This window comes from Octodon degus, unplaced genomic scaffold (genome assembly GCF_000260255.1).
Source record: "Octodon degus isolate 3935 unplaced genomic scaffold, OctDeg1.0 scaffold00102, whole genome shotgun sequence".
NCBI classification, from domain to species: domain Eukaryota; kingdom Metazoa; phylum Chordata; class Mammalia; order Rodentia; family Octodontidae; genus Octodon; species Octodon degus.
Genome location: NW_004524678.1, coordinates 5,244,512 through 5,269,722, shown reverse-complemented (window position 1 = coordinate 5,269,722; position 25,211 = coordinate 5,244,512). Strand labels below are relative to the sequence as shown.

At 41.3% G+C, this 25,211-nt stretch overlaps 1 protein-coding gene across 1 annotated transcript in view; it reads right to left on the bottom strand.

The window, feature by feature from the left end:
- The window catches only part of Pole2 (DNA polymerase epsilon 2, accessory subunit), a 43,073-nt gene extending 24,712 nt beyond the window's left edge, over positions 1-18,361 (bottom strand). Inside the window, exons 1-11 of the mRNA XM_023723740.1 lie at positions 18,270-18,361; positions 17,781-17,881; positions 16,539-16,614; positions 13,707-13,784; positions 13,490-13,583; positions 7,948-8,022; positions 4,748-4,831; positions 3,788-3,844; positions 3,175-3,223; positions 2,303-2,375; positions 671-843 (exon numbers count right to left, since the gene is read on the bottom strand). Of these exons, the coding sequence (XP_023579508.1) occupies positions 671-843; positions 2,303-2,375; positions 3,175-3,223; positions 3,788-3,844; positions 4,748-4,831; positions 7,948-8,022; positions 13,490-13,583; positions 13,707-13,784; positions 16,539-16,614; positions 17,781-17,881; positions 18,270-18,361 (952 nt within the window). The remainder of the gene's footprint in view (positions 1-670; positions 844-2,302; positions 2,376-3,174; positions 3,224-3,787; positions 3,845-4,747; positions 4,832-7,947; positions 8,023-13,489; positions 13,584-13,706; positions 13,785-16,538; positions 16,615-17,780; positions 17,882-18,269) is intronic.
- Between the last annotated feature and the right edge of the window lie 6,850 nt (positions 18,362-25,211).

The following is a 25,211-nucleotide window of genomic DNA, read 5'->3' as shown; positions in this document are numbered from 1 at the left end:
GCGTGCTTTTATTATGAAGTTATCCCAACTTATTTTGATTAAAATAATAGTAACAATAATGTCTACTTGTTGAGCACTTAGCACAGCCACATCTTGCAGTGCTTAATGAAGCCCCAGAACATCTCTCCAATCTGAGGCTTAGAGAGGTTAAACAACCTGCGCAAGGTAATAGGAAGGCACGTCACCACAGTTCTGTCAGTATCCACAGGCCAAGCTCTTGGCCATTGCCTCTATTACACTATGCTCAGGACTAATTCTAATGTGTTACAAAAACGCAAGCATATACAAACAGTTACTTTTCAAATGTAAAAATGTAAGTCTCAAATTTTCTTTAAAAAACTCTTTTTTTTGGTGGTATTGGGCATTGAACTCAGGACCTTGCGCTTGTCAGGCAAGCACTTATTCTACTGAGCTATCTCCCCAGCCCTACACGTTCATTTTTTCAAAAGAAACAGAACACTAAAAAATGTACATTTAAGAAAGAATTTAGTTTTTCATTTTATTTTGAGCTAAGAACTTGTTCTTGCATGAGTTGCCTCCAACTCACGGGTTCAGGGGAACTCCTGGCTAAGGCTGGGGTAGACAACTCGCCAGCAGAAAGAAATTTGTGTTAAAAGATGAGCCCTGACCACAGTTCAAATAAAGAAGGGTGAAAAAAGACAATACTCACCAGAAAACATTGTGTGAAGTTTTTCCAACACTTCCACTTGGTCCAACCAGACATCAGATATAAACACAAACATGGCGTCTTTATTTTCATCTTCAAGTTGTTTTAGTTTTGCAGAAGTCTTTACAGATGTATTAGAAGGCCCTCCAAAAAAATTAATATTTCCATAGTATGCCCTATGTAATTAGAGCACAATTATTGTCTTCTACCTTATATTGCTACACCAAGAAATTACAGATAGGCTGAATGTCACAAATCATGCAGTAACACATGCAACTCATCGAAAGTGCTGGCTGCATATTACTAAATTTAAAAAAGAAACAGGTTACAAAGGAATGCCCACCATGCATCGCTTTAGAGGACCTAAAACAGAGAGCCGAGAGAGACTGCACCGCAGGCCTCTTGCCCCAGCACTGCAGCTTCTCAGCGGCCACCTTGTGCTGCCCTGGGCTCTCTGTCCTCTGTCACTATTTAATGAGGACAAAAGAAGAGGGCAGTGTCACCTGTCTCACCTCCACTGGGCTATGTCTCACAATTCAAATTATTCATTGTGCCTACAACACAATTAGTCTTCTACCTTATTTTCTCTTCACCAAGAAATTATGATGCTTACAGTCCTATGGGTTTACAGATAGATTTTAGCTAGAATCCATAAGTATAAATGAGAATCCATTTATATATACAGTATGTGTGCATACATACCAAGCACTCAGTAGTTTCCGTGTTTGACAGAATTAAAGGTAATACTCATAACGAAGAAAACTCCCTCCGTGTATGTGTGGGGGGGGTTACTGGGGATTGAACCTGGGGCCTTTGCACTGAGTACATCCCTAGTCGTCTTTTATTTTGAGACAGCCTCATTTGCTAAACTGCCCGGCAGGGCTCAAACTTGCAATCCTGCGGCTTCAGTGTCTTAACTAAAACTCTTAACCATATTTTTTTTTTTTTTTTTTACTGTATTAAATTGCCCAGGCTGGCCTCCAATTCATGGACTTGTTTTTATTTTATTTTATTTTATTTTGCGGTACTGGGGACTGAACTCAGGACCCTGCACTTGCCAGGCAAGTGCTTATTCTACTGAGCTATCTCCTGGCCCAAAGGACTTGTTTTAAAACAATAAAAACCAAGTGCTGGGTTACAGATTACAGATGCACTGCCATGTCCATCCAGCTTGTTCAAATTTTACTTAGAGGGACACAGTACTCACTTGACTCAGAAAGGTTCTTTTGGAACAGTTCTAATTTTGTGATGCATTTGCTTCTACCAAGGAGCTATAATCTATCTCATAACTTTCATATAAGTTTTTTCAAAAGACCTTTATATTAAGAGGATAATTACATCCGTCTAAGTGTTTTCCTATCTCCTTTATCTCATGTCTCCCCAAGCTTATCGACAGGTAAGTACACTGGAAATCTCCCAGTGAAGCAAACATACAAACTTGCTACTAAAACTAATCTCAGGCCAATATACCACTTGAGTTACATATATTTAGAAACTGGGGCTTCCAACTCTCATTTTCCATTGTTCTCTCCATCTTAACACAAAGCCTTCAATCTTGTAATAATTAGCATAAACATATATTTTCTACCTTCAGTATTATCAAATTCCAGTAGTCTAAATCAAACATTTTAATACCTGGTAGTACTTGCGGGCTCGGTGGGTGGAAACCCAAAAGCATTGACATGGAACACTTGATCTTCAAACCAACCTGAAAAAAGATGAAACACAAATCACTTCCACTTGTCCAACTCTCTAGTTTGCAAGGACAAAAGTGTTATTCAAAGCATTACCGCTACTCCTACGCCATAGTCCATGCCCTGATACTAACTACAGAACCTGCCAATCCTACTGCCCCACATTTAACAACTTCAGAGCCACATAAATTCTATAAATAGCCGGGCATGGTGGCGCACATGTCATTCCAGCACTTGGGAGGTTGAAGTAGGAGGATTGCCACAGCACCAGGCCACGCTGGGCTACACAGTGAGGTTGAGGCCAGCCTGGACTGCAGGGCGAGGCCTGTCTCAAAAAAAATAATAATAATAATTAATTCTATAAATAAAAGTGTACTAATTAGAAAGTTATTTTTTTTGTGCTGAGGATTACCCTTTTTAATTTCATAGTACATGCTGGAGCACAGAAAAATTAGATATATCATATATATGTACTAGAAAATGTTTCATTCTATGACCCAAATAAAAACTACAGGGTTTTTTCCCCAACTTTATTAATGATAGTTTACATACCATTTAATTCACCCTTTAAAAGTGTACTACTCCATGGTTTTTTGTATATTTACAGGTTGTTACCCCTACTAGTTTGAAAACACAGTTATCATCCCAAAAGGTCTCTATCTGCCTTTCAGCAGTCTGGGTTACTTTAAGTTGTGGAACACATGCTGTCATGATCAGTGTCCTCCTAAGTTATATCATGTGAACAAATCTCACCCAAAGAGAAATGCTTTCACTGGTTAACACTGAAGACAGGAAAAGAGTACACTGACTTACCTTCTGCCAAGACAAAGCACGCCTCTGTGTATAAACCGCTATGGAACTGGTGCGCAGCTGCTAAGGACAATATTTCTACTACTGTGCTTGAGGCACCAATAAAGTCAACACACCGGCTGAGCCCAAGATTTCTAAGTAATAAATTCAGACTTCCCATTTGAAATTGTGAACAATAACTTAAAACATAGACCATTTTAGGTTTTAATGCCCCCATGTGTACTTTAAGATGTAACTTGGGAATATTGACAGTTTAGATCATTTTTAGCTTATTAGAAACTTTATCAGTTTATCTGAAATTCTCCAAATAAGCAGGATTCAAAGTCCTTCTGTGTCTGTTTAGGATTATATCTCTGTTATCTCATGCAAACACCATATAGAACCCTGGGGAAGCCAAATAAGTACATTTAAGGATGGTGTAGCCTCCATTTCCCTAATTCATGTAACATAAATTTTAAAAACACAGATTTTTAAAAGTGAAGGGAGTGGGGGTGCAGTCCCAGAGACTTAGGAGGTGGAGGATGCAAGATGCCTAAGCCTAAGAATTTGAGACCAGCCTGGGCAACAGAGTAAGAAGCATTCTCAGCAAACAACACAAAACAAAAGTGTAGGATATAGCTTTACTAAGATCCAGTTGTACTGTCCCAGTAGGATCTTCCAAAAAAAATTTCCCCTAAAACAGAATTAAAAGAAATACATATACATTTGTATAAAAATAAACATTATGAAAAAAATTAAAATATTAACAAGTCTGACAACAGAAGACAACAGAGCCAAGAACACTTTTTTTTTTTGCGGAACTGGGGATTGAACTCAGGCCCTTGCACTTGCCAGGGAAGCGCTTATTCCACTGAGCCATCTCCCCGGCCCCTCCAAGAACACATTTTTAAATATCAGCAATTCCAAGCCCAGTATTTTCCACTAATAGCAATAGCTTGGCGACCTCAGACTAATGAATTAAGTGAATTAATGAATTAAGCGACCTTGGCACTGTCATAGTGTCCCGAGGAATGGCTGCTGCAGATCAAGAGGTGGCTGGAGGCACTGGGGTAGCTGCAACAAGAGGGCCGCACCAGGTGCCTTCACCTAGGAAACCCACCAGCTGCCAGGACACCAGGATGTGGTCTGCGGCTCTCGGTTCAACGAGAGGCCACTGGAAGCTAACTTCAGGCTATGCAAATTGGGCACCTGGAGGAGAAACCCCTTTCTGCTGTCTACTAAAGAAACCAAGCACTGATGAGAAGGTCATTTAGTGCACGAGGTGAGTTTTCAATGAAGAATACCTTCCTGTGGAAATGCTCCACAGTACCAGCACTTCACTAATCCTGCCTGAAAATAAAAGTCTGATGCTTACTGAAGTTTAACTTACCTGTGCGGTTTTTTTTCAGTTTAACTTCATTTTATTAGTACATGCTTGCAGTACCTAATGTTTATATCCCATGTGTAGACTGATGCATGTACATATCCCTTTCTAAAAAAATGTGACTTACTGGTACAATTTAGAAATATACAATGCTCACAATCATCATAGGGAATCTGTATCTGTACACGATATATCTTAGTTCTTTTAACTTACCTCTTTTAACTGGGTTATCATTCCAAGAACAATCACATCTCCGATCTTGGTTGTACTACCCAGTAAAGTTTCTATTGTTTTAAGCTAAAATAAAGCACAAACAGTTCTTACAGATTAAAAAAAGCATTCTTTTAAGGAAACTTTTTCATAAATAAGTAAATTTTGGGTGAATATCTTGTTTTTTACAGCTAGTTAACAGCAGAAAATCAAAACTCAGAAAGTTTGTTTACAAAAGCTAAGATACTACATTCATGATGGGCTAAAAATTATACACTATATACTAAAAAAAAAAATAAAAATAAAAAAATAAAAATAAAAAAATAAAAATAAAAATTATACACTATATACTATAAAATACTTTATCAACTTGAACTTACTAAGTGACTAAAACCTTATGGCATATCACTCTGACTTAGCATATTTCTTTTTCAAAATATGGGATAACAATTACATTCATTTTATTGATCAGTACCCCTCAAAAATTAGCTTTTAAAAGGTTATATTCTTTTTTTTTTTTTTTTTTGGCGGAACCAGGGATTGAACTCAGACCCTTGCGCTTGCAAGGCAAGTGTTTATTCTACTGAGCCATCTCCCTGGCCCCTAAAAGGTTATATTCTAATTTTACGTAATCCATTGAACAGTTGTCATTATTACTTACGTTCTCCATCTGACCATTACAATTTTGTCAAAAAGTTAAAGCAGTAACAACTGGGACACCATTTTAAAGAATTAATTCAATTTTTTCTATACCTATCCCTACATCTATGTTAATAATATACATTTAGACAGCCACCTATATCTGTGAGTTCTACTTCTGTTTTCTTTTGTTGTTGTTGTTGTTGTTGTTTTTGCAGAACCGGGGACTGAACTCAGGCCCTTGTGCTTGCCAGGCAAGTGTTTATTCTACTGAGCCATCTCCCCAGTTCCAGTGAGTTCTACAGTATTTATTTCCCATCAAAAATATTTAAAAACAAAATTTTGTTTGTACTGAACATATACAAATATTTTATTCTTGTCATCATTCCCCAAATGGTGTAATTTTATTTTTATTTTTTATTTTATTTTATTTTTTCTGTATTTAGGGAAGGGTCTACAGGGTGTTCAGGGTGTCATTACTAGGTATCAGATTCAAGTGATTCTCCTGTTTACAGCCTCTCAAATGCTGATATTACAGGTATGCGCCACCACGCCCAGTCTCAATTGCCATCTCAGTGCGCCCCAGGGATGGGGCTGGTACAACAGGCCCAGGGAATCCAACCCCCAGCCCTGCACCTGCTTACGGGCGCTTTATTTTTTTTTATTTATTTTTGGTACTGGCGATCGAACTCAGGACCTTGCACTTGCCAGACAGGCACTTATAACCACTGAGCTATTTCTCCAGCCCTTGCTGGCGCTTTAATCTGCTGAGCTATTTGACTGCCCTCCCCCCTTTTTTTTTAACTTTTAAAGTTCTTATACTGAATTAAGTTTTTTTTTTTTTTTTTAAGTGTATTTAGTACAGGGTCTCACTGCACAGATCAGATTCGTAGTGATCCTCCGGTTTTCAGCCTCCCCAAGCACTTGAATTAAGTATTATAAGTAACCTAGAGAGTTTTTCATTTACTAGAAACTTAGAAATACAAATAAAGAAATCTAGACATATACAGTTCCACCCAGCCCTATTATCACTATTACCTCGTAATATAATTCCACTTAAAATACACAAACCTAAAACTTGAAACTTGACAGATCATTTCCAGCCGGGCACACTTGCAATCTGGCAAGGGAGATTACTATTTAGTTACTATAAATGTATTGAAATAAGAAATGGACTATCACAGATGCAGAATTAAACCAAGAGACTGCAAAAAACAATAAATTATTCAGCTAAACTTCAAAGTTGCTTTGGCAAAGAGGAGAAAAAGAAATGCTCCTGAACAACAGAATCTGAGTTGCCATGAGAATATAATATATATGAGAAAAAGATAAGAGGTTTTTGGTAGGAAAATATAAATAACGCCTGCCTGCCTGCCTGCCTGCCTGCCTGCCTGCCTCCCTCCCTTCTATTTTATGAGACAGGATCCCATTATGCAGATCAGGATGGCCTTGAACTCACTGGGTTTTGTTTTGTTTTGTTTTTTTTGTAGAAACGGGGATTGAACTCAGGCCCATGTTCTTGCCAGGGAAGCGCTTATTCTGCTGAGCCATCTTCCCAGCCCCTTGAACTCACTGTTAATCCAGACTGGCATCAAATTCATGGTGATACTTGTGCCTCAGCCTCCTGAACACTGGGATTACAGGGGTGCACGACTATGCCTGGCCCAGTAACGTCAATTTTCGAAAGTTAATTCCTCTTCTAAGAGCAGTTAAAAGAAACTATTAAACACTATAAATGCTTCCTCCCTGTAGTGCTGCTTTTACCTACTCCCCTGAACATTACCACTATTGGTGTTTCTAACAGACCACTTTCATGCTATGAGTTCTGATTTACTGTGGTGAAGAAGGTGTAAGTTTCAAGAGTCTGGGCCTCTTCAAAGCCTCACAGAACTGGTGAGGCCTAGACAGAAGCACCAACATTCTACACGCTGGCGAGGAGAGACAAAGCCATAGCACAGCGACCAGCGCCAGCCGTGTCACTGCAACAGTAGATGCCCTGGCACCTGCTTTCCAAAGTGTAACAGTATAAAAGGGGAAGGAGCATTTCTTTTACCATGTGTTCCTCAGCTATCTCCAGCCCTCAGCAGGACATGGTCTTGTATTCATTCTATAAATGCTTTCTTAGTGTCTTCTTTCGTTTATTTTCTTGTTGTCTGGTTCCCTTTTTTTGATGCTGGGGAACTAACCCAGCATTTCCTTAGTACCTTAAACAAAGTTTTCGCTCCAAATTAGGGGACATGTGTTAGCTGAACAAGTATGCAAGGATGTGTGCTCGTGACAGGGACCAGCGCTGTGTTAGAGGAGGGCAGCAAGGACAGTGTGGGAAAGTCCCCCGGACGCCAGTGAGGCAGCCGGCACATGAAGCTGGCAGCCGAGGCGTGGTGTGGCGGGGAGCAAGCACAAGACAGGCCCTGTGCACGCGCAGGCTCAGCAGTCGCACAGCCGCTCCAGTTAGCTCAAGTGCAGTAGTTTAACTGCATTCAGAATTTGGCGAACCAAAATTAAGTAATATATATTAGTCTTGTATACTTACAACCCCTCAATAATTAGGATAATGGTCTAACCTGGAATTTGCTTCCCATTTCATCAGGGTGAGAACCGATCACTGGAGGAGTAAATAATTCATGTCTGTGGGTCCTCTATAAAAAAGAAAGATTCACTTGAATTATTGAAACTGACATTTAAAACTAAGATTCATTAAAATAGACCAAACACTGTCTTTAAACTGTTACTATTACCTATTTGCTACAAATTTGAAAATGCAAATAACAGTACAACATACAGATGTCTAGTAAAGTAATATTAGAAACTGAAAATTCATGAAAAAGTTGAGCACGGAGACCAGTGAGAGACCACACCACAGGGTACTCTGAGGCTGCACTGTGCGCTGGGCCAACAGTCATTTCACAAGATCCTACATGATAAATAAAACCTGGCTGGCAAAGAACACAGACATCTCAGGCAAACAAACGGGGGTGTCCACAGAAGGATCAGAATAAAGGAATGTGTGCAAAACTGCAGTTTAGAGTCATGACATGGTGGTGTACGGTATACAGGGCAGAACACCAGACAAGGAAGAAACTAGGAGGGGCAGCTACCGGGGGAGCCATCTCCCTTCACGCCTGCAGCTGACCTTACCTGACACGCGTCCCTCCGCTACAACAGCCCAGGAGGCTCAGACAGTAAAAGTGCTCATCTGTGGCCAGTGACAGACTGGCGGCTGAGCAAGCGCCTCAAGCTAGGCCAATACAAGATACACTCAGCTTTTCTAGATTAGAGGAAGAGGACTCTCCTTCTGAGAGTTACTAGGGCTGCTAGTACAATTTTTATCACTTCTTGAAGGACAGTTATTTGAAAACACAGTCAAGTATTAAAAAGAGCTGGGCGAGAAAGACAGATGAGGGGCTGGGAAGACAGCTCAGCTGAATAAGCACGTGCCTGGCAAGCCCAAGGGCCTGAGTTCAATCCCTGGTTCCTGCCACTTGAAGATATAAGTGAAAGAAACCAGAGCACATCTGTAAATATCGTATTGTCTCCCTAGTATAAGAACTTAAAAGAGGAATTACATATAAAAAGTTACAACACAAATAAAAGGAAAGTGAGAACTTGAGGACTGGTCAATGAGGAGTGGGCAAGGAAAAAGCTGGGAAACATGACAGGGGCAAAGCCATACATTTGTACACTGAGATGGGTGGGGCAGTGATCCTGGGTACATCAGCAGGTTTTTGAGACTAGCGGTTGGCTGGTGAGACTCTCACCCTGACTAACTGTATATGCTGGTGCCTGTCTAACTGTATATGCTGGTGCCTGTGAGCCAGGCGGCTGCACTGAAGATGGCAATGTGTAATAGAGGTGTCACCCTTGGAATGCATGCCATCCTGGTCTTCTAAATATGTATTTCTTGTCATGACATACCATTTATTGCCATAATGTCTCTCAAGTAAAGGTTTTTTTTTTTTAAGGGTAATAAATTGAAAAAAAAAAGACACAAGAAAAAAAATGTCACAGGTCTGTCCTGTTACAGTTCTGTATATGGATAGATTTCTAAATTTCTTTGTAAAAATATGTTAATGCTTATTTCTATTTTTACAAAATTATTTTTCCTTCATATTCCGTAAGGACTTAAAGTTCAACATATCAATATTTGATGGAAAATACCTGTTCCATGATATGCCAAAGATGTCTGATATTTAGACAGGGTAAACTGAACTGCATATATTGCAGGTTAGTAATAAGTTTCTCTTCTGGAGGGTTAACAATCTAAGTTAGCAGTTCAAAATTGGAGAAAAGGAAGGCTGCAAGGTCAGCCAACATTTTGGCCCTAGCCTTTCAAGGTCAGTGTAGACTCAGGACATAGGAGAACCTGTACTGTAAGAACATGTAACTCAGTTGTGCTCCAAATTTTCTGATCAAGATTATGGAGCCACAGAGGAATGTGATCGATGTATAGTGAGCCTAAGGAGAGTTACATGGAGAGAAAAAACACTTTCTCAGGCTTTCACAGAGAGCAAACTGGTCAAGCAATGGCCGTGACTCATCCTATGACTGACACTGACAAAGGATCTACAAAGTGCGATACAGGGCTACAGGATAAATCCTGAGAGTACTTGACTCACCTTATCAGATACAAAAGTTACATTTATTATATAGGTCTTGCTATATCTTGGTCTTAAACATCCAGCAGAAAAGTATAAAAACGAGGTATATAAAGTAAAGCCATAGGGGCTGGTGAGATGGCTCAGTGGTCTAAGGCACCTACTTGGAACAAGCTTGGCAAGGCACAGGGACCGCGGTTCGATCCCCCAGCACCACATGCCAGCCAGGGCCGCCCCCTGGTGGGTTGAGCTGGCCACACACACACACACACACACACACAAATAAATAAAAAATAAAAAAAATAAAGTAAAGCCATAGGGGCCAGGGAGATGGCTCAGTGGAATAAGCACTTCCCTGGCAAGCGCAAGGGCCTGAGTTCAATCCCCGGTTCCACAAAAAAATAATAAAGCCATATTAATACGATGAGCTATAAAAGGCTCAAGTCAGTAACTTCTGAGGATAACCCACTAATATTATAGATTGCTAGACAGTGTTGGATTGTTTAGCGGAATTCAAACACCTATGGTATTTAGATGCCAATAGAATATGCACCTCTGACAGGGGAAAAAAAAAAGGGATACAAAGGAAAGATCATTTTGTATTTATATATACAAAACAGGATAAATATACAGCTACTTTCACTTAATTCAGTGAGAAGAAAGAGATGTACTAATAGTGTTTGGACAGGATATCCTGTCTGCTTCTTAGACTATGGATAACCACTGAGAAGATAACAATGTACAATGTATTAATTATTGAAACTGTCCTATTAATCAGCTTTGAAACTGTAAAAAAAAAAAAAAAAAAAAAAAAAAAAAGAAACAAAGAAAGAAAACAACAGATGCCTAGGACCAGCACCTGGGGCCAGTCATTCTGGAAACCAGCAGGCCTCTAGACTTCTCGGTCACTGACATACTCTTTTTAAACTAACATACTCCTTTTTCAGATTCAATCAGCTGAGTTGCTCTAACTTCAAATTAAAAAAGCCCTTACAAGGGGTAGATGGCTCAGTGGAATAAGCGCTTCTCTGGCAAGCATAAGGGCCTGAGTTCAATGCCCGGTTCGCCAAAAAAAAAAAAAGCCCTCTCAGTCCAAGCTTTGTAGTAAGATCCTGTATCAAATACATAAAAAAAAAAAAAAGAGCCCTTATAATATAGATCTTGTATCCTAATTCAAGGAATGTATACTATAAACAACAGAAAGCAAAGAGTCTGAAGTAGGACAACAATAAAATCAAATTTGTTTTCAGAAGGCTAATTGCAATGAAAATATGTGTGGCTTGAAATGCTACCTTTTCATGGTACAGGTGACAAAAATGAAGCTCAGAAGGTCTGGGCCCCACACTCAAAACAACATAAAACTTTAAAACACTATTTTGGTTTTTTGTTCTGTTTTGTTGAGACAGGGTCTTGCCATGTAGTGCAAGCTGACCTTGAACTCACTATGTAACCCAGGCTGGCCTCAAATTCAGGGCAATCCTCCTGCCTCAGCGTTTTGAGTGCTGGGTTACAGGCAGGCACTCTTTAAGATATCTGAAACACATACAACAATATAACACTTTAAAATATATTTTAAAGAAAGAAATGCAGAGCCAGGTGGCACATGCCCATAACCTCAGCATTTGGGATGCTGAGGCAGGAGGATCACTAAGAGCCTGAGGCCAGCCTGGGCTACACAGTGGAGATCCTGTCTCAATACAAACAAACTAATAAACACCAAGAGCAAACAAACAAAAGAAATGTATTTACTAGACATCGCTGTGATGAGTGCTGTGGGCTGGGCATAGGACTGCATGCCAGTAATCCCAGCAGTCGGGGAGGCTGAGAAAAGAAGATCACTGGAAAGAGTTCGGGACCAGCCTAAGCTAAAAAGTAAGCTCACAGCCAGCCTAAACTACATAGAGACCCAGTCTCAAAAGAGGAGAATTTAAAAAAAGCAGTCCAGCCCAGGCAATTTAACAAAGACCTTTTTTCAAAATATAAAAAAAGAGCTGAGGATGTAGCTCAGTGCTACAGGTCCTGGGGGCAATCCCCACTCCCCACTCTACTCAAAATACCATATTTCAGTTTTGGATCTGGGAGAATTAGAGGAAAAGAAACTAGGCCACAATGTGTACTAGGTGAGCAGCAGCAGTAAACTTCCTTTGAAGGCTCAGTGTGAAACTGTGAGACCAGTTACCCTCAGAAGATAAATGCTCTGCTGGTCCCCAACCTGTACCCGGTCACCTCCTGGCTTCCCTAGAACCTATGCTACGCCAGGCAGTACCATCCCGGCCAGCCCTGCCCTCTCTCCTCTCAGCTCCCAGCCCTGGGTCCCAGCCTCTTCTGGCTGCCACAGCCGGAGCCCCATCCTGCCTCCTTTCCTCAGTCCTGGACTACACACACAATGCTCTTCCAGCAGCCTCTCACAATGCTCCCATGAACCCATCACTGGTTGCCACATTCTCTTTTTCCTATTTAATACACTGACATTTTTCTGCTGTCCTAATTCCTCAAACTCCAGAGCTGTTCATCCTTTGAACCTTCACCGTCTCTCCGCCTTCTCCTCACACCCAGGCTGCTTCTCCCTCGGCTGTGCTGGCCGTGAGGTTCACAGCACCCAGTTGTGGCCGGGTCTCAGGGCTCCAAGGCTTCAGGGCTCCTGTGGAGCGGCTGCCACTCACCAGTGCAAGCTCAGTCAGGGCTGTGCCCGCTGCTCAGCACCTCCGCACCCAGCCAGCACCGTTCCTGTGCTGGGGCTCTGCACACTATTACCCCACCTCTCCCGCCTCGCCCACCACAGGGCATGGCTACTCCATGCCGCCCAATTCTTCCACCAAATGCGTCCTGTTTCTCTCCCACAGCACAAAGACAACTCTGCTCCCTTTAAAAGTCTAACACTGAAGAACACAGCAGGCAAAGGCCAGGCTCAAGAGTCTGACAGGATTTAAATCCTATCTCTACCTACTAGAGGGGATCTCTGGGCAAGTTACTCAACCCCTCAGGCTTCAAAGAAGGATAATTATAGCAATTAAGCATCTACTAAGAGTTACAGAAATAAATGAGGCAAATAATGCATGTAAAGTGCTAAATATACTACCTGGAATATCAAATTGATGTATTAAATGGCAGCTACTTTTTAAAAAAATCATTTTATTAAGGGTGCTGTGTGTGCGTGTTTGTTACAGGGGTCAAACACAATGTGTATATACTCCATCACTGAGCTTCACCCCCAGCCCTTCTTATTCTGAGACATGGCCTTGACAAGATGCCCAGGCAGAACTTGAACTTGCAATCCTCCTGCCTCAGCCTCCTAAAGGGCTAGGAAGGACTACAGGTGTTTGACACCACACCTGGTTTAAAAGAACTATCTTCTGCATCTCTATATTCCCTTTATGGTCCCAACCATAGCGAGCCCAGTAACAGTTTACTGAATGAGTAACTTGGGACTACATAATTCTACCCTCTACATACCTCTAAGATTTGCTAAGTGGAGTCTGTGTTTACCTGCTGATTTCTTTTGTCAGCTTACCTGATGCAAAATGGTGTATCGTTCACGATACAGCTCTGCTTTATCTCTTGCTGTTCCAAATAAATTTGGTGCAGGGTGGTTGGTCATTAATAGACTAGAAAAAGGAATACCTTTTTTTACTATTATAAATGCACAAAGGGAGGCTAAGATTGAAATGAGATTATATATTTGTTGAAAAGTAAATTTGAAATCAATCTAAAATTAATAGTATACTTACGGGAGAAATTTTTTTCTTTCTGAATTGTACACAAAGCGTGGAATATCAAAAGCTCCTATGATATTGAAAATATGCTCTCTGAAAAACATCCCCAAAACACAGATCCGGTTTACTAAAACAACTATTTAAATGGCATTACAATTCAACATCACATATAACCTATTTTTCAGATTTTCTCAAGTCACACACACACATAACTTCTCTCCTTTTTTTTTCTTCCTTCTTTTCCTTTTTCCTTTTTCCTTTTTATTTTATGTATTTGATACAGGGTCTCACTAGGCAGTTCATATTCATAGTTATCCTATGAATATGTACTAAGCTCAGTACACCCAGGTGTGGGACCAGCACATGATGCCAGGGATCAAACCCCAGTCTCTGCATTTGCCTAAGCAGGCACTTAGTCCACTGAGCTTTCTCACCGGCCCTGCTCAAGCTGTCTTGAATTTATAATCCCTTTGCTTCAGCCTCCTGGGTAGCTGGGATGATGGGCATGCTACAACCACACCCAACTCACAATTTCTTTCTTTCTTTTTTTTTTTTTTTTTCAGAACTGAGGATTGAACTCAGGCCCTTGCACTTGCCAGGGAAGTGCTTATTCCACTGAGCCATCTCCCTGGCCCCCCAGCTCACAATTTCTTATACTGCCAAAAACAACACAGGGATAAAGTTTTAACTTGTACATTCTCCTTTCAAAAGACAAGAAAGGGTTCTCAATACTCTCAAGGAAAAAAAAAAATCATTCAAGTTAACCTCTAATTAAGAATCTATAAAAAGGGCCAGCCAGATAGCTCAGTGGACTAAAGTGTCCGCTTAGGCAGAGCGCAGCGGCTGGGGTTCGATCCCTGATGTGCTGTGCCAGCCCCACCTCCAGGATGCCCTGAGACAGAGATTGAGACTGGGCATGGTGGTGGTGGTGGTGGTGGTGGCGTTGGTGGTGGCAGCGGCGGCAGCGGCAGTGGCGCACACACCTGTAATCCTAGCACGTGGGAGGCTGAAAACAGGAGAATCACTGCGAGTTCAATCTATGCAGTGAGACCCTGTACTAAATAAAATAAAAATCTGCAAAGAAAGCAAACTCATCTGTCGAAAAAGATGTATAAAATAGTCCTTCTAAAGAAACCTCTCCCTATAACTACCTTTTAAAGCCATGATATATGAAGCATGAAAAAATCTGATTCATTTCCAACAATGTTTTAAATCTAAAGTATTAAGCAAAACCTGTTCCAAGAAAGTTTTATAACAGAAAAAGTACACTCAAAAGCCTGGCAAAATCCTTGAGATTTATAGTGTCAGAGATGGAAAACCAACAAAATAATTTAATTTCAGATGCTGTTAATAACATAATCATGTCTGAAAGAATTTCAAAAATGTACAACACTTTTGCAATAAATACCCCAAACGAAAAATAAATCTTACAGTTAAATGTTTATCTCCCAAACTAGAAATTGTAAATAAATCACATTATTCTGTTTGTAATAAGTAAAGAAAGTCAAACAATGTTTGGCATTGTAGAAACCTAAATTCTAGGCACAACCTCACCAATTTCTAGTGGATTAAGCTCAGCACGTTATGAAGAAAAGGCAGGCCATTTCTTCACGTGTACAACTGAGAGCATCTCTCTTGTGCTGGAATATAATGACTCTGCCTGACTGGAGCTGCAAGGATCTGGGACTATCTATGTAAATAAATAGCTGACAGAAACAGCAGATTAACTTCACAGTAAATAACAGGTACAGTCTATTTCAGGATTATAGTATTTATACCTCAGTATGACCATTTTGAATTTCTGTGGATGACTTTCATGGCATGTCACTATACTCTATTTTAAAAGAGTTTGTGAGAATAAAATCAAAACTCTTCAACTTCTCTATTTTTAGCAGTTCTAATAAATTCTGAAAGGGAAAAACTGCTGGCCATAGTAAGGGTCAAAACTCCTTTCAACCATCTCTACTACCTCAAATAAGAAAGAACTACTAAAGTTAAAACTGCCTTCCTGCTTATTTCCCCAGATGTTTTCCTGACAGTTAAATCCCATGAATTTCAAAGTACTATGAGGAAGGGGAAAACGAAACATTCAGAAATAGCACTTCCCAAAGTGCTGCTATATAAATTTCTACACTTAAAAATATTGGAGAGTGGGGCCAGGGAGGTGGCTCAGTAGAATAAATGCTTGCCTGGCAAGCACATAGGCCTGAGTTCAATCCCTGGTTCCGCCAAAAAAAAAAAAAAAACAGCTAGAAAAAATATTGGAGAGTGAAAACAGTTCTGTACTATGGTTTTACCCTTTCTGCCATTCACAGTGTGACCAAGTTAAGTCAGTGAACTTCTTCAAGCTCAGTATTTTCCTAAGAGCAAAAGTAAATTATGCTCACAATGATCACCTATTTCCCACAATTCTCAGTCAATCCTCCTCAAGCCACTCCCCCACTGAATAAAAACAGGGTGAGGCCCTGGGGCGCTCTCTTGGTTCTGAAAGCCCTCTTCGTGGTTGGACTTAGAGCCCCTTGACTCCCCCGATGGTTGAAAAAAAAAAGTAAATTATACTCCGGAGTCTCAGTTCAATTCGCCAGCATCATACAGAATATGAAGTCCGGTTGGTTGGACAAAGCAGCAAAAATCAATTAACTATACAAACACACCTTGGGAAAACATAAAAAAGATGAGTCATTTAAAAACATGGTTGATCATGTAGGCCATCACTTGCAAAAAAAAATCCAAATAACAAGAATGACCATTGTAGAAATGTTTACCAATTATATCCCTAACAAATAGTTAAAAAGAAGCAGTCAGTAACAGCTCCAACAGAGAAAAGGGTTCACTTCATGCACATACAGCGTTTCCTCAGCTGAATGACTGCACTCCTGGACTGCGGCCTCCACTGCAGGTCGTTCGATCATGTTTGATGACACTGAAAGAGAAGTTCAAGATCACAAGTTTCAGACAGCAGGCATAAAAATTAGTTCTAGTAGAAGCAGTAATGATAAAGTTCCATTTATGAAGTATTTAATAAACGTGTGGCACTGTGCTTAGTATTCAAAGCACTACTCCATTAAACAATGTTCTCTATAACACTGGTGATAGTACTCCCATATCCTATATGTAGCTGGAAAAAATGTAACTTTGAAAAGTTTTACAAGCCCCCAAGAACACACTAGAAGAGGCAGAAAACAAAACAAATCCAGGCCTGATCTCAAAGTGAGCCCCTTCACCACTCTGAGACATCTTCAGGAAAACAGTATGTGCTATCTTCAATTAATGCATAATTAACACAAATAATAATTCTTGATATTATTTTCTAAATTTTCAGTTCTAAAGAAATGTTTTAAACAAGGGTATATTTAGAATTCTGCCTTGAGAAATGAAAAGGAGATGTAACACTTCCCCCTATATTGTAGAATAAACTACTTCCTACATAAGTAGTCTATACCAGAAAACAAGAAAGTGAGCCACACTGACTGCTAGCCTTCTGGGCACTAAGAAGAGTGGATTTTTTTTTTTTTTCCTGAAAGAAAACAGCATTTCTGCTTTGCAGACTCATGTTTGTGGTATTGAGGTATTTAATCAAAAGATCTCCGAAGAAAGAACCAATCTTGCACACTTTTCTCCTCTCCCCCGCAAGTTAGCTTGGAACGCCTAACTTAAGACAGAGTAAGAGGTGTACAGAGAGGAGTGACCTCAAAGGACCAGATCAAATTCAGAAAAGATCCTGTGCTGGCGCCCCCAAGATAGTAAAAGGTAAAAGTTTTTCTGGGGAACATCCTGAGGTGAAAACTGAACAAATCTTTTGGGAAGAAATGCTCCCATACCATACTGGAATACCTTAATACTGCATCCTCCGCTTCTTTTTAATAAAATCTATTGCCAGGCTTAGTGCCTCACGCCCGTAATTCCAGCACTCGGAGGCTAAGGTGGGAGGACTGTTGTGGCTCGAGACCAGCCTGGGCTACAAAGTGAGCTCAAGGCCAGCCTGAACTGCATAGCAAGACCCTGTCTGAAAATGACTAAAATCTATAAATCTAGCCAAGATGCAGAGCTAGGTTAACAACTTAAGAGTTCTCAGAAACTACTACTTACAGGGCTGCTTTTCGACTGCATCAATGATCTTTTCCAGAGTATCTTCAAGCTCTAATTCATTGACAGACTGCAGAGCTTCTGTGAGGTACTTAATAGCTTCTCTGGTAAGACAGAGAAAAGGAGAAGCCAGTCATTGATCAGTTCATACTGAAATTAAGATCCACTCATTCCTCCTACTCAGCTTTTCTGCATTTTCTGAGGAAAAGTCCTTTTCTCCCTTACTGGTAGAACCACTGTTAAGGCCCCAAGTCACATCCTCCACCTAAGGAGCCTTCCCAGTGCAGCCCCACCTGCTGTACTCTCCCCTTTTTGTAATTATTCAAAATCACACTTACAAGGGGCCAGGATTATAGCTCAGCAGCACAGTGTCTGCCTGGCAAGTGCAAGGTCCTGAGTTCAATTTCATATTAAAAAAAAAAAAAAAAAATCACACTTGGATATATGGTACCTTAAGTTTGGTATTTCATATTACACTATAAAACTTATTACCTTACACTTAAGGCCCAGAATTTGTCTGCCTTGATTTCAAGCACCACGTCCTGAACATATGGAACATCGACATACTTAAGTTGATAATGCATTTACCCTAATTCTAGTCATTTAATCCATTTTTAATTTTAAAGTTAGAAAAAAGTCTGCAAAATTCAATGAATATAATCACAGAAGCTACATTCATATTAAAATGAAATCTGAATACCAACAGTGCTCAGAATGCTTAGCTAGTTAGATACCACTGTATTTGCAGCACACTGCCTTACTCTTTCATCAATTATAGAAATACAGATTTGAGACAAAAGCCTAATGTCCCAAGAAAGCAGGGAACAATAGACAGAGCCCAGGAGAGCTGCTGTCTGTTGTTTGTAACTTCTCCGAAAGCTGGGCTTCAAGGCTGTAGACAACAGCTTCTCCTGCAGGCGCCCTGTCCTTTGATCCCTAGCTTGGGATGTTACCAGCTAGCACTTGTGTGAGCCTAGTGTTAGGCAAATGGTGGAAGTCAACAGAGATAGTAGTTTGTACTCACTTAAGTAATTATGCACATTCCTTAGTCTGCCTTTACCCCTCAATAAATGTGAGATGCTTCGAGGCTCTGGGCTCACTTGGAGAGAGACTAATCTCAGTGAGCCCTCTGAAGCTACATTCATCAGGTCTTCTCGTCGTTTCTTTCGGTACTGACCCATAACATACAACAACCAATATTATTATTCTGGTCATGACATTATTCTATCTTTCAGGGTGCTTACTGACTTTGGGTATGAGGGTGCCACGTCTCTATTTATTGTAGGTATTGAGAACTGGGTTATTATAGATAACTTGAGAAGTGGAACTGTGTCATCCTTTAGCAGGGTACTAAGTACACTTGAAAGTGCCCCATGAGTATTTGTCCACTGATCCCTAAAGTTACACACAGTTTGCATGACAGATCTCAGGACAGACCAAAGCTTGTCAAGCCATTGAGGACCTGGCTCTCACCATCTGTCACTGGCTCATCCAACATCTCCAGCCTTCCTCCGGGCTCCCTGGCGCTCACTTATCAGCTTCGGGGGTTAGGTCATTTATTTCCAGCCTTCTCCCCATCTAACCTGGTCCTGTCCAGCCTTTGACACTCAGCCCTATCTGATTCTGCAGTGAAGCCCTTCCTGCTTTAGAGCAGTTTGTACATATTCTAGTGGCACTTCTTTCTGCAAATCCTTTTCACAAATGAAATTCAAGGGGCTGGGGAGATAGCTCAGTGGAATAAGCGTGCTTCCCTGACAAGCGCAAGGGCCTGAGTTCAATCCCCGGTTCCGCAAAAAAAGAAAGAAATTCAATCATTCAATAGTAGTTTCACATACCTGGTAGGCAGACTTCTAACAAATCCATACCCCCTGGTATTCACACCTGTGTGCCAGTCCTTCCCCTTGAGTGTGGGCTGTGGCTATGAACTTGCTTTTAAGAATATAGCATAAGGGATGGAATACTTTACTGTAATTTATAAAATAAAATTTAGGGCTAGAGGGATAGCTAGCTTGGTGGTACAGCACTTGCCTAGCACGAGTGAGGCCCAATGTTTGAATCCCCAGCACAAATTAAAAATTTTAAAATAAAGTAGAAGTAACAAGAAGTCACTCTATTAAAGTTCCCACAGCTGTGATTTGGGATTTGCTAGCTGACTCTCTCTTGTGGGTGTAATGGGTCAACTTACATTTTAGACTATAAACGTAAACCTTGTGTTTTCTGTTCTGTAAAAATGTATACTCACCATTGTTCTAAGTTGTTTAGTAAATAGTTACTTAGTTACTTTAGTAAATAGCTGTTACTTGCTGTTTGCTAGATAAAATTCCTACCTAACCAATCCCTGTAAACAAAGTTAGATTACAGAGATGACTTCATAAGGAAACTAAATGGGATTTAACTTCTTGTAACCTCGGGCTATGCAAGGTTGCCTGCAGGTACTCAGGTGCAAGATAACCAGAAACTAAAACAAAGCCCCGGGAATTTAGTTTGGGTAGTGGTCACAATGACCCTGAAAGCATTGTTTTGTGTCAATGAATTTGTTTACCAAACAGAATGTGGTCTCATGTTTTAAAAGCCCCCTGCTTCCTGGGCTAGGTGCCTTTTGGTCCTCTCCTGCGTGAGAGCTGATGGGGGCCCTGAGCTCAGTAATAAACAGCTTTCCAAATTCCAATCTGGCTGATCTGGTTCCTATCCTGAGTGACCCATAACAGTGGGCACTGCCGAAGCTGGTTGTCACGCTAGGGGGTGGCCCTCAAGGTGAAGCCTGCAGCCTTGTGAAAGACCCCAAAGCTCAGGATGCAGTGAAGTCATTCCTGAGCTCCTGACCCACAGAAAGTGGGGGGAGGGGAAGAATGTGCTGCCAAGTCTCTACATTTTAGGGTAACTTAGTAGGCAGCCACAGATAACTAATGAACTATCTTCACTGTAAAGCTTCAGGGCGTCTTATCCTCTCATACCCACTCCCCTAGCACAGTGCTTGGCACCTGCAGTGCTGGCCCCACCCCCAGGGCAGCTGAGACAGCGATTGAGACTAGGCATGGTGGTGAGCGCCTGTAATCCCAGCACCTGTAAACAGGAGAATCACTAGAGTCCCATCTGTGTAGTGAGACCCTGAACATCATGTACAGCCTTTCCTAAAATACCACCCCCCAGAAAGAACCACTAACAAAAAAAATGAAGGAGCCGGGGAGATGGCTTAGTAGAATAAGTACTTCCCTGTCAAGCGCAAGGGCCTGAGTTCAATACCCAGTTCCACCAAAAAAAAAAATCAAGAAAACAATCCTATTCACAATAACATAGAAAAATAGGATCTTAGAGCCGGCCAGATAGCTCAGTGGATTAAAGCGCCTGCTTAGACAGAAGGAGGAACCCCGGGTTCGATCCCCAGTCTGCCATGCTGGCCCCGCCCCTGGGGCGCATCCAGGTGGCAATCAAGACTGGCCTTGGTACCATTCAACTGTAATCCCAGTGCTTGGGAGGCTGAAAAACAGGAGGTTCACTATGAATCTGATCTGTGTAGTGAGACTCTGTAGACCCTGTACTAAATACATTAAAAAAAAAAGAGAAAGAAAGAAAGAAAGAAAGAAAGAAAGAAAGAAAGAGAATATTTTGGAATTAATCTAACCATGGAAGTGAAAACCTCCACAACAAAAATTATGCTGCTCTGAAAAAAAAAAAAAAAAAAGTCTGAAGAAGACATTAGAAAATGGAAAGACAGGGCCAGTGAGATAGCTCAGTGGACTAAGTGCCTGCAAGCGCAGGGACCTGGGTTCAATCCCTGGGATGGTACAATGCCAGCCCCACCCCAGGGGTGAGCTGAGCAATCGGCCATCAACCCGGAGTGGTAGCAGACACCTGTAATCCCAGTGCTGGGGAGGCTGAAACAGGAGGATCACTACAAGTTAGAGTTGTGTAGTGAGAACCTGTACTAAATACATTAAAAAAGAAAACAGAACGACAGCCCCTGATCTTGAATAGGCAGAACTAACATCACCAAAATGGCTATACTACAAAAAAAAAAAAAAAAAAAAGACACTGTATACACACATATATGTGTGTATGTGTGTGTGTATGTATCTTTAACATGACCCTAGTTAAAATACCATCAACTTTTTTCACAGAACTAGTTAAAATACTTATACAACTTATTTGAAACTAGAAGACACCCAGCATAGTCAAAGCAATCCTGGGAATCAAGAACAAGCTGGAAGGCATCAAAATCTCAGACTTCATATCTACAAAGCCACAGCAGTAACAAAACAAGCATAGTACTGGTATAAAAACATACTGAAGAGAGGATGCAGAAACAAAAGCACATTCAGTCAGCTAATTTTTGACAAAGGGGCCAATAATATACACTGGAGAAAAGCTAGTCTCTTCAATAACAAATGGTGCTGGAAAACTAGCTGTAAATCTGCAGAATAAATCTTTTGGTTTTTTTAATTAATTAATTAATTAATTAATTTGGTGGAACTGGGCATTGAACACAGGCCCTTACACTTGCCAGGGAAGCGCTTATTCTATTGAGCCATCTCCCTGGCCCCAATCTTTTCTTTTTGGTCGCTTTGAGACAAGGTCTCACTAAGCAGTTCAGGCTGGCCTTGAGCTCACTTTGTAGCGCAGGTGGTCTCAAACTTGCAATGATCCTCCTGCTTCAGCCTCCTGAATGCTGGGAATACAGGTGTGCACCACCATGCCTGGCCATATGCAGAATAAATCTTGACTCATATCTCTCACCCTGTACTAAAATCAAATCAAAATGGATCAAAAGACCTAAATATAAAAACAGAAACACTAAAGAAAAAAATTGGTGAGGGCTGGGGAGATAGCTCAGTGGAATAAGTGCTCGCCTAGCAAGCACAAGGACCTGAGTTCAATCCCTGGTACCACATACAAAAGAAAAAAATTGGTGAAACTGTTGAAGACTTAGACTTGGGCAGAGTCTTTCTTTTTTAAAAAAATTATTTATTCATTTGGTACAGGGTCTCACTATGCAGCTCTGACTTGTAGTGATCCTCCTGTCTCAGCCTCCCCAGCACTGGGATTATAGGCATGCGTCATCATCTACTGCCCAGGCGTTCCAGGTCAGTATGCCATGTGGTACGGGGATTGAACCCAGGTCCTTGCCTTTGCCAGGCAGAACCTCAACTTTCTTATAGAACCTCAACTGCACAAGAAATACAAATAATCAACAAATGAGATTATACTAAATTAAAAGGTTCAGCACAGCAAACAGCCAACAAAGTGAAAAGACAACCTACAGAACAGAAAATATTTTTACCAGCTCAGAAGACTAATACCTAGAATATACAAAGAACTCAACAAATTAGACTGCAAAAATAAAAGATCTAACCTCCCCCCCAAAAAAGCAAATGAAACAGATACTCTGAAGAATACAAATGGCCAATAAATACATGAAAAAAATGTATTTATGCAGGGACCAGGGTTCAATCCCCAGTATGCCATGCCAGTCTGGCACATGGGGTAGGGACACTGAGAAGGCAAATGAGACTGGGCATGCTGGCTCCTGCCTGTACTCCCAGTGCTTAGGAGGCTGAAAACAGGAGGATCACTACAAGTCTGATCTATGTAGTGAAACCCTGTACTAAGTACATTAAAAGAAAACATATTTATGTATATTCAGCCACTATAGAAGTACAAATCAAAAAAATACTGAGATTCCATCTTAGTAAGAATGGTCATTGTCAAGGACTCAAAATACAAACCCTGAGCCCTACAAGGTGGCACACACCTGTGATCCCAGCATTTGGAAGGCTGAGGCACAAGACTCAGAGGGAGTTTGAGGCCAGCCTGGAGTACAAAGTGAACACAAGGCCAAACTGAACTGCATAGCAAGACCCTGTTTCAAAACAAACAAACAAATATAAACACTGACCAGGATACAGGCGTAAGAATCCCGAATGTTAGTAGAAATGTAAACGAACACAATCACTTCAGAAATTAATGTGGAGAGTCCTCAAAAAACTACAATTCCACTACGTTCAGCTATACCTCTCCTGAGGATCTCCCCAGAAGAGCTAAAGTCATCCTCTGTGTTAGTTGATACATTGTGTCAACTTGGCTGAATCAGCCTGGGCAGATCTCAGCATGGGGGCCTAGCCCTGCAGGTGGGCAGGGCCCAGAAATTGAGAAAGGCAGGAAGCCACCCTGCCTGGTTTCCTCCTGTCCTGCCCCCCTTCCGTGGAGAAGTGGGATCCCAGGCTTTGGAAGAGCTTGATCTTGGCAGCCAGCACCATTTTGGAGGAGCTCTGATCTTCACTGTGGAGCGCTGGTCTTCGCAGTTAGCGCATTAGGAAGAGAGAGGTTTGATGGACGCTGCCGCCTCTGCTCTTCATTGTTTTCTGCTGCATTAACTGCTGTTTGCCTTGGAGCCAACGGAATATGGACTGAACCCTCCAGTAACTGTGAGCTAAATAAACTTTCCTTCATTTTGAGTGTCAGGTATTTGTCCCAGCAACGAGTCAAAAGTAACTAAGACATCCTCTAAAGCAATACATGCATACCCATGTTGGGGACAGCTCAACTCACAATAACTCACTCGCAGATGTGAGCTAACTGCCCCTCAACAGATGAATGGATAAAGAAGATAGGGCAAGCTGGGTGTGCTGGTGCCCACTTGGGGTCCCAGTCCTGGGAGGCTGATGCAGGAGGATAGGCCAAGTTTCGGTCCATATACTGAGTTTGAAGCCAGACTGATCCACATTACAAGACCATGTCTCAAAAAAACAAAAAAAGAAAATGAGCCATATATACAAAGGAATACTACTCAGCCATAAAGGAAGATGCATTTAAGTCATCTGTACAAAAATGGATGGATCTTGAGGCATAATACTAAAGTTACAAAAGGTTAACTATCCTGTGGCCTCACTCATATGAGAGGCCCAAAACATAAGCAAAGCCACATAAAGAGCCATGTTAAGAACAGGAAGATGAGAGGGGAGGAGAGGGGCAGAGGGGAGGGGAGAAAAAGGGAGGAGAAAGCAGAGGGAGGGAAGGGGCGGGCAGAGGAAGTAAAAAAGCTGTGTGTTTATATACCAAACCCCCAACTTTAAGGGGAGCACTACTTGGGTTGCAAGCATGCACTAACAAAAAAAAAAGTACTGTATTCTAAAAACAGCCAGTTTATAAGAAAAGTCCTGGAGATGTTACAGGTCCTAAAACCACATCGGTGTGCTAGGAAACCTGAACTGTACTACAGGACTTTCAGGCACGCTGTAAAGGAAATCTCAAATAAAAAGACTAAAGAAGAAGAAGAAGAAGAAAAAAAATCCCCCAAGTGTCACCTACAAACAAGCTTGAAATCTAGCCCCTTTTTAATTCTCCGGGAAACATCACTTTAAGAGGCCCCAAGTCTCAGCAGGCGGCCTTCGCGGGTCCCAGCCCGCCCCGCCCGGCTGAGGCGCCCAGTCCCTCCGC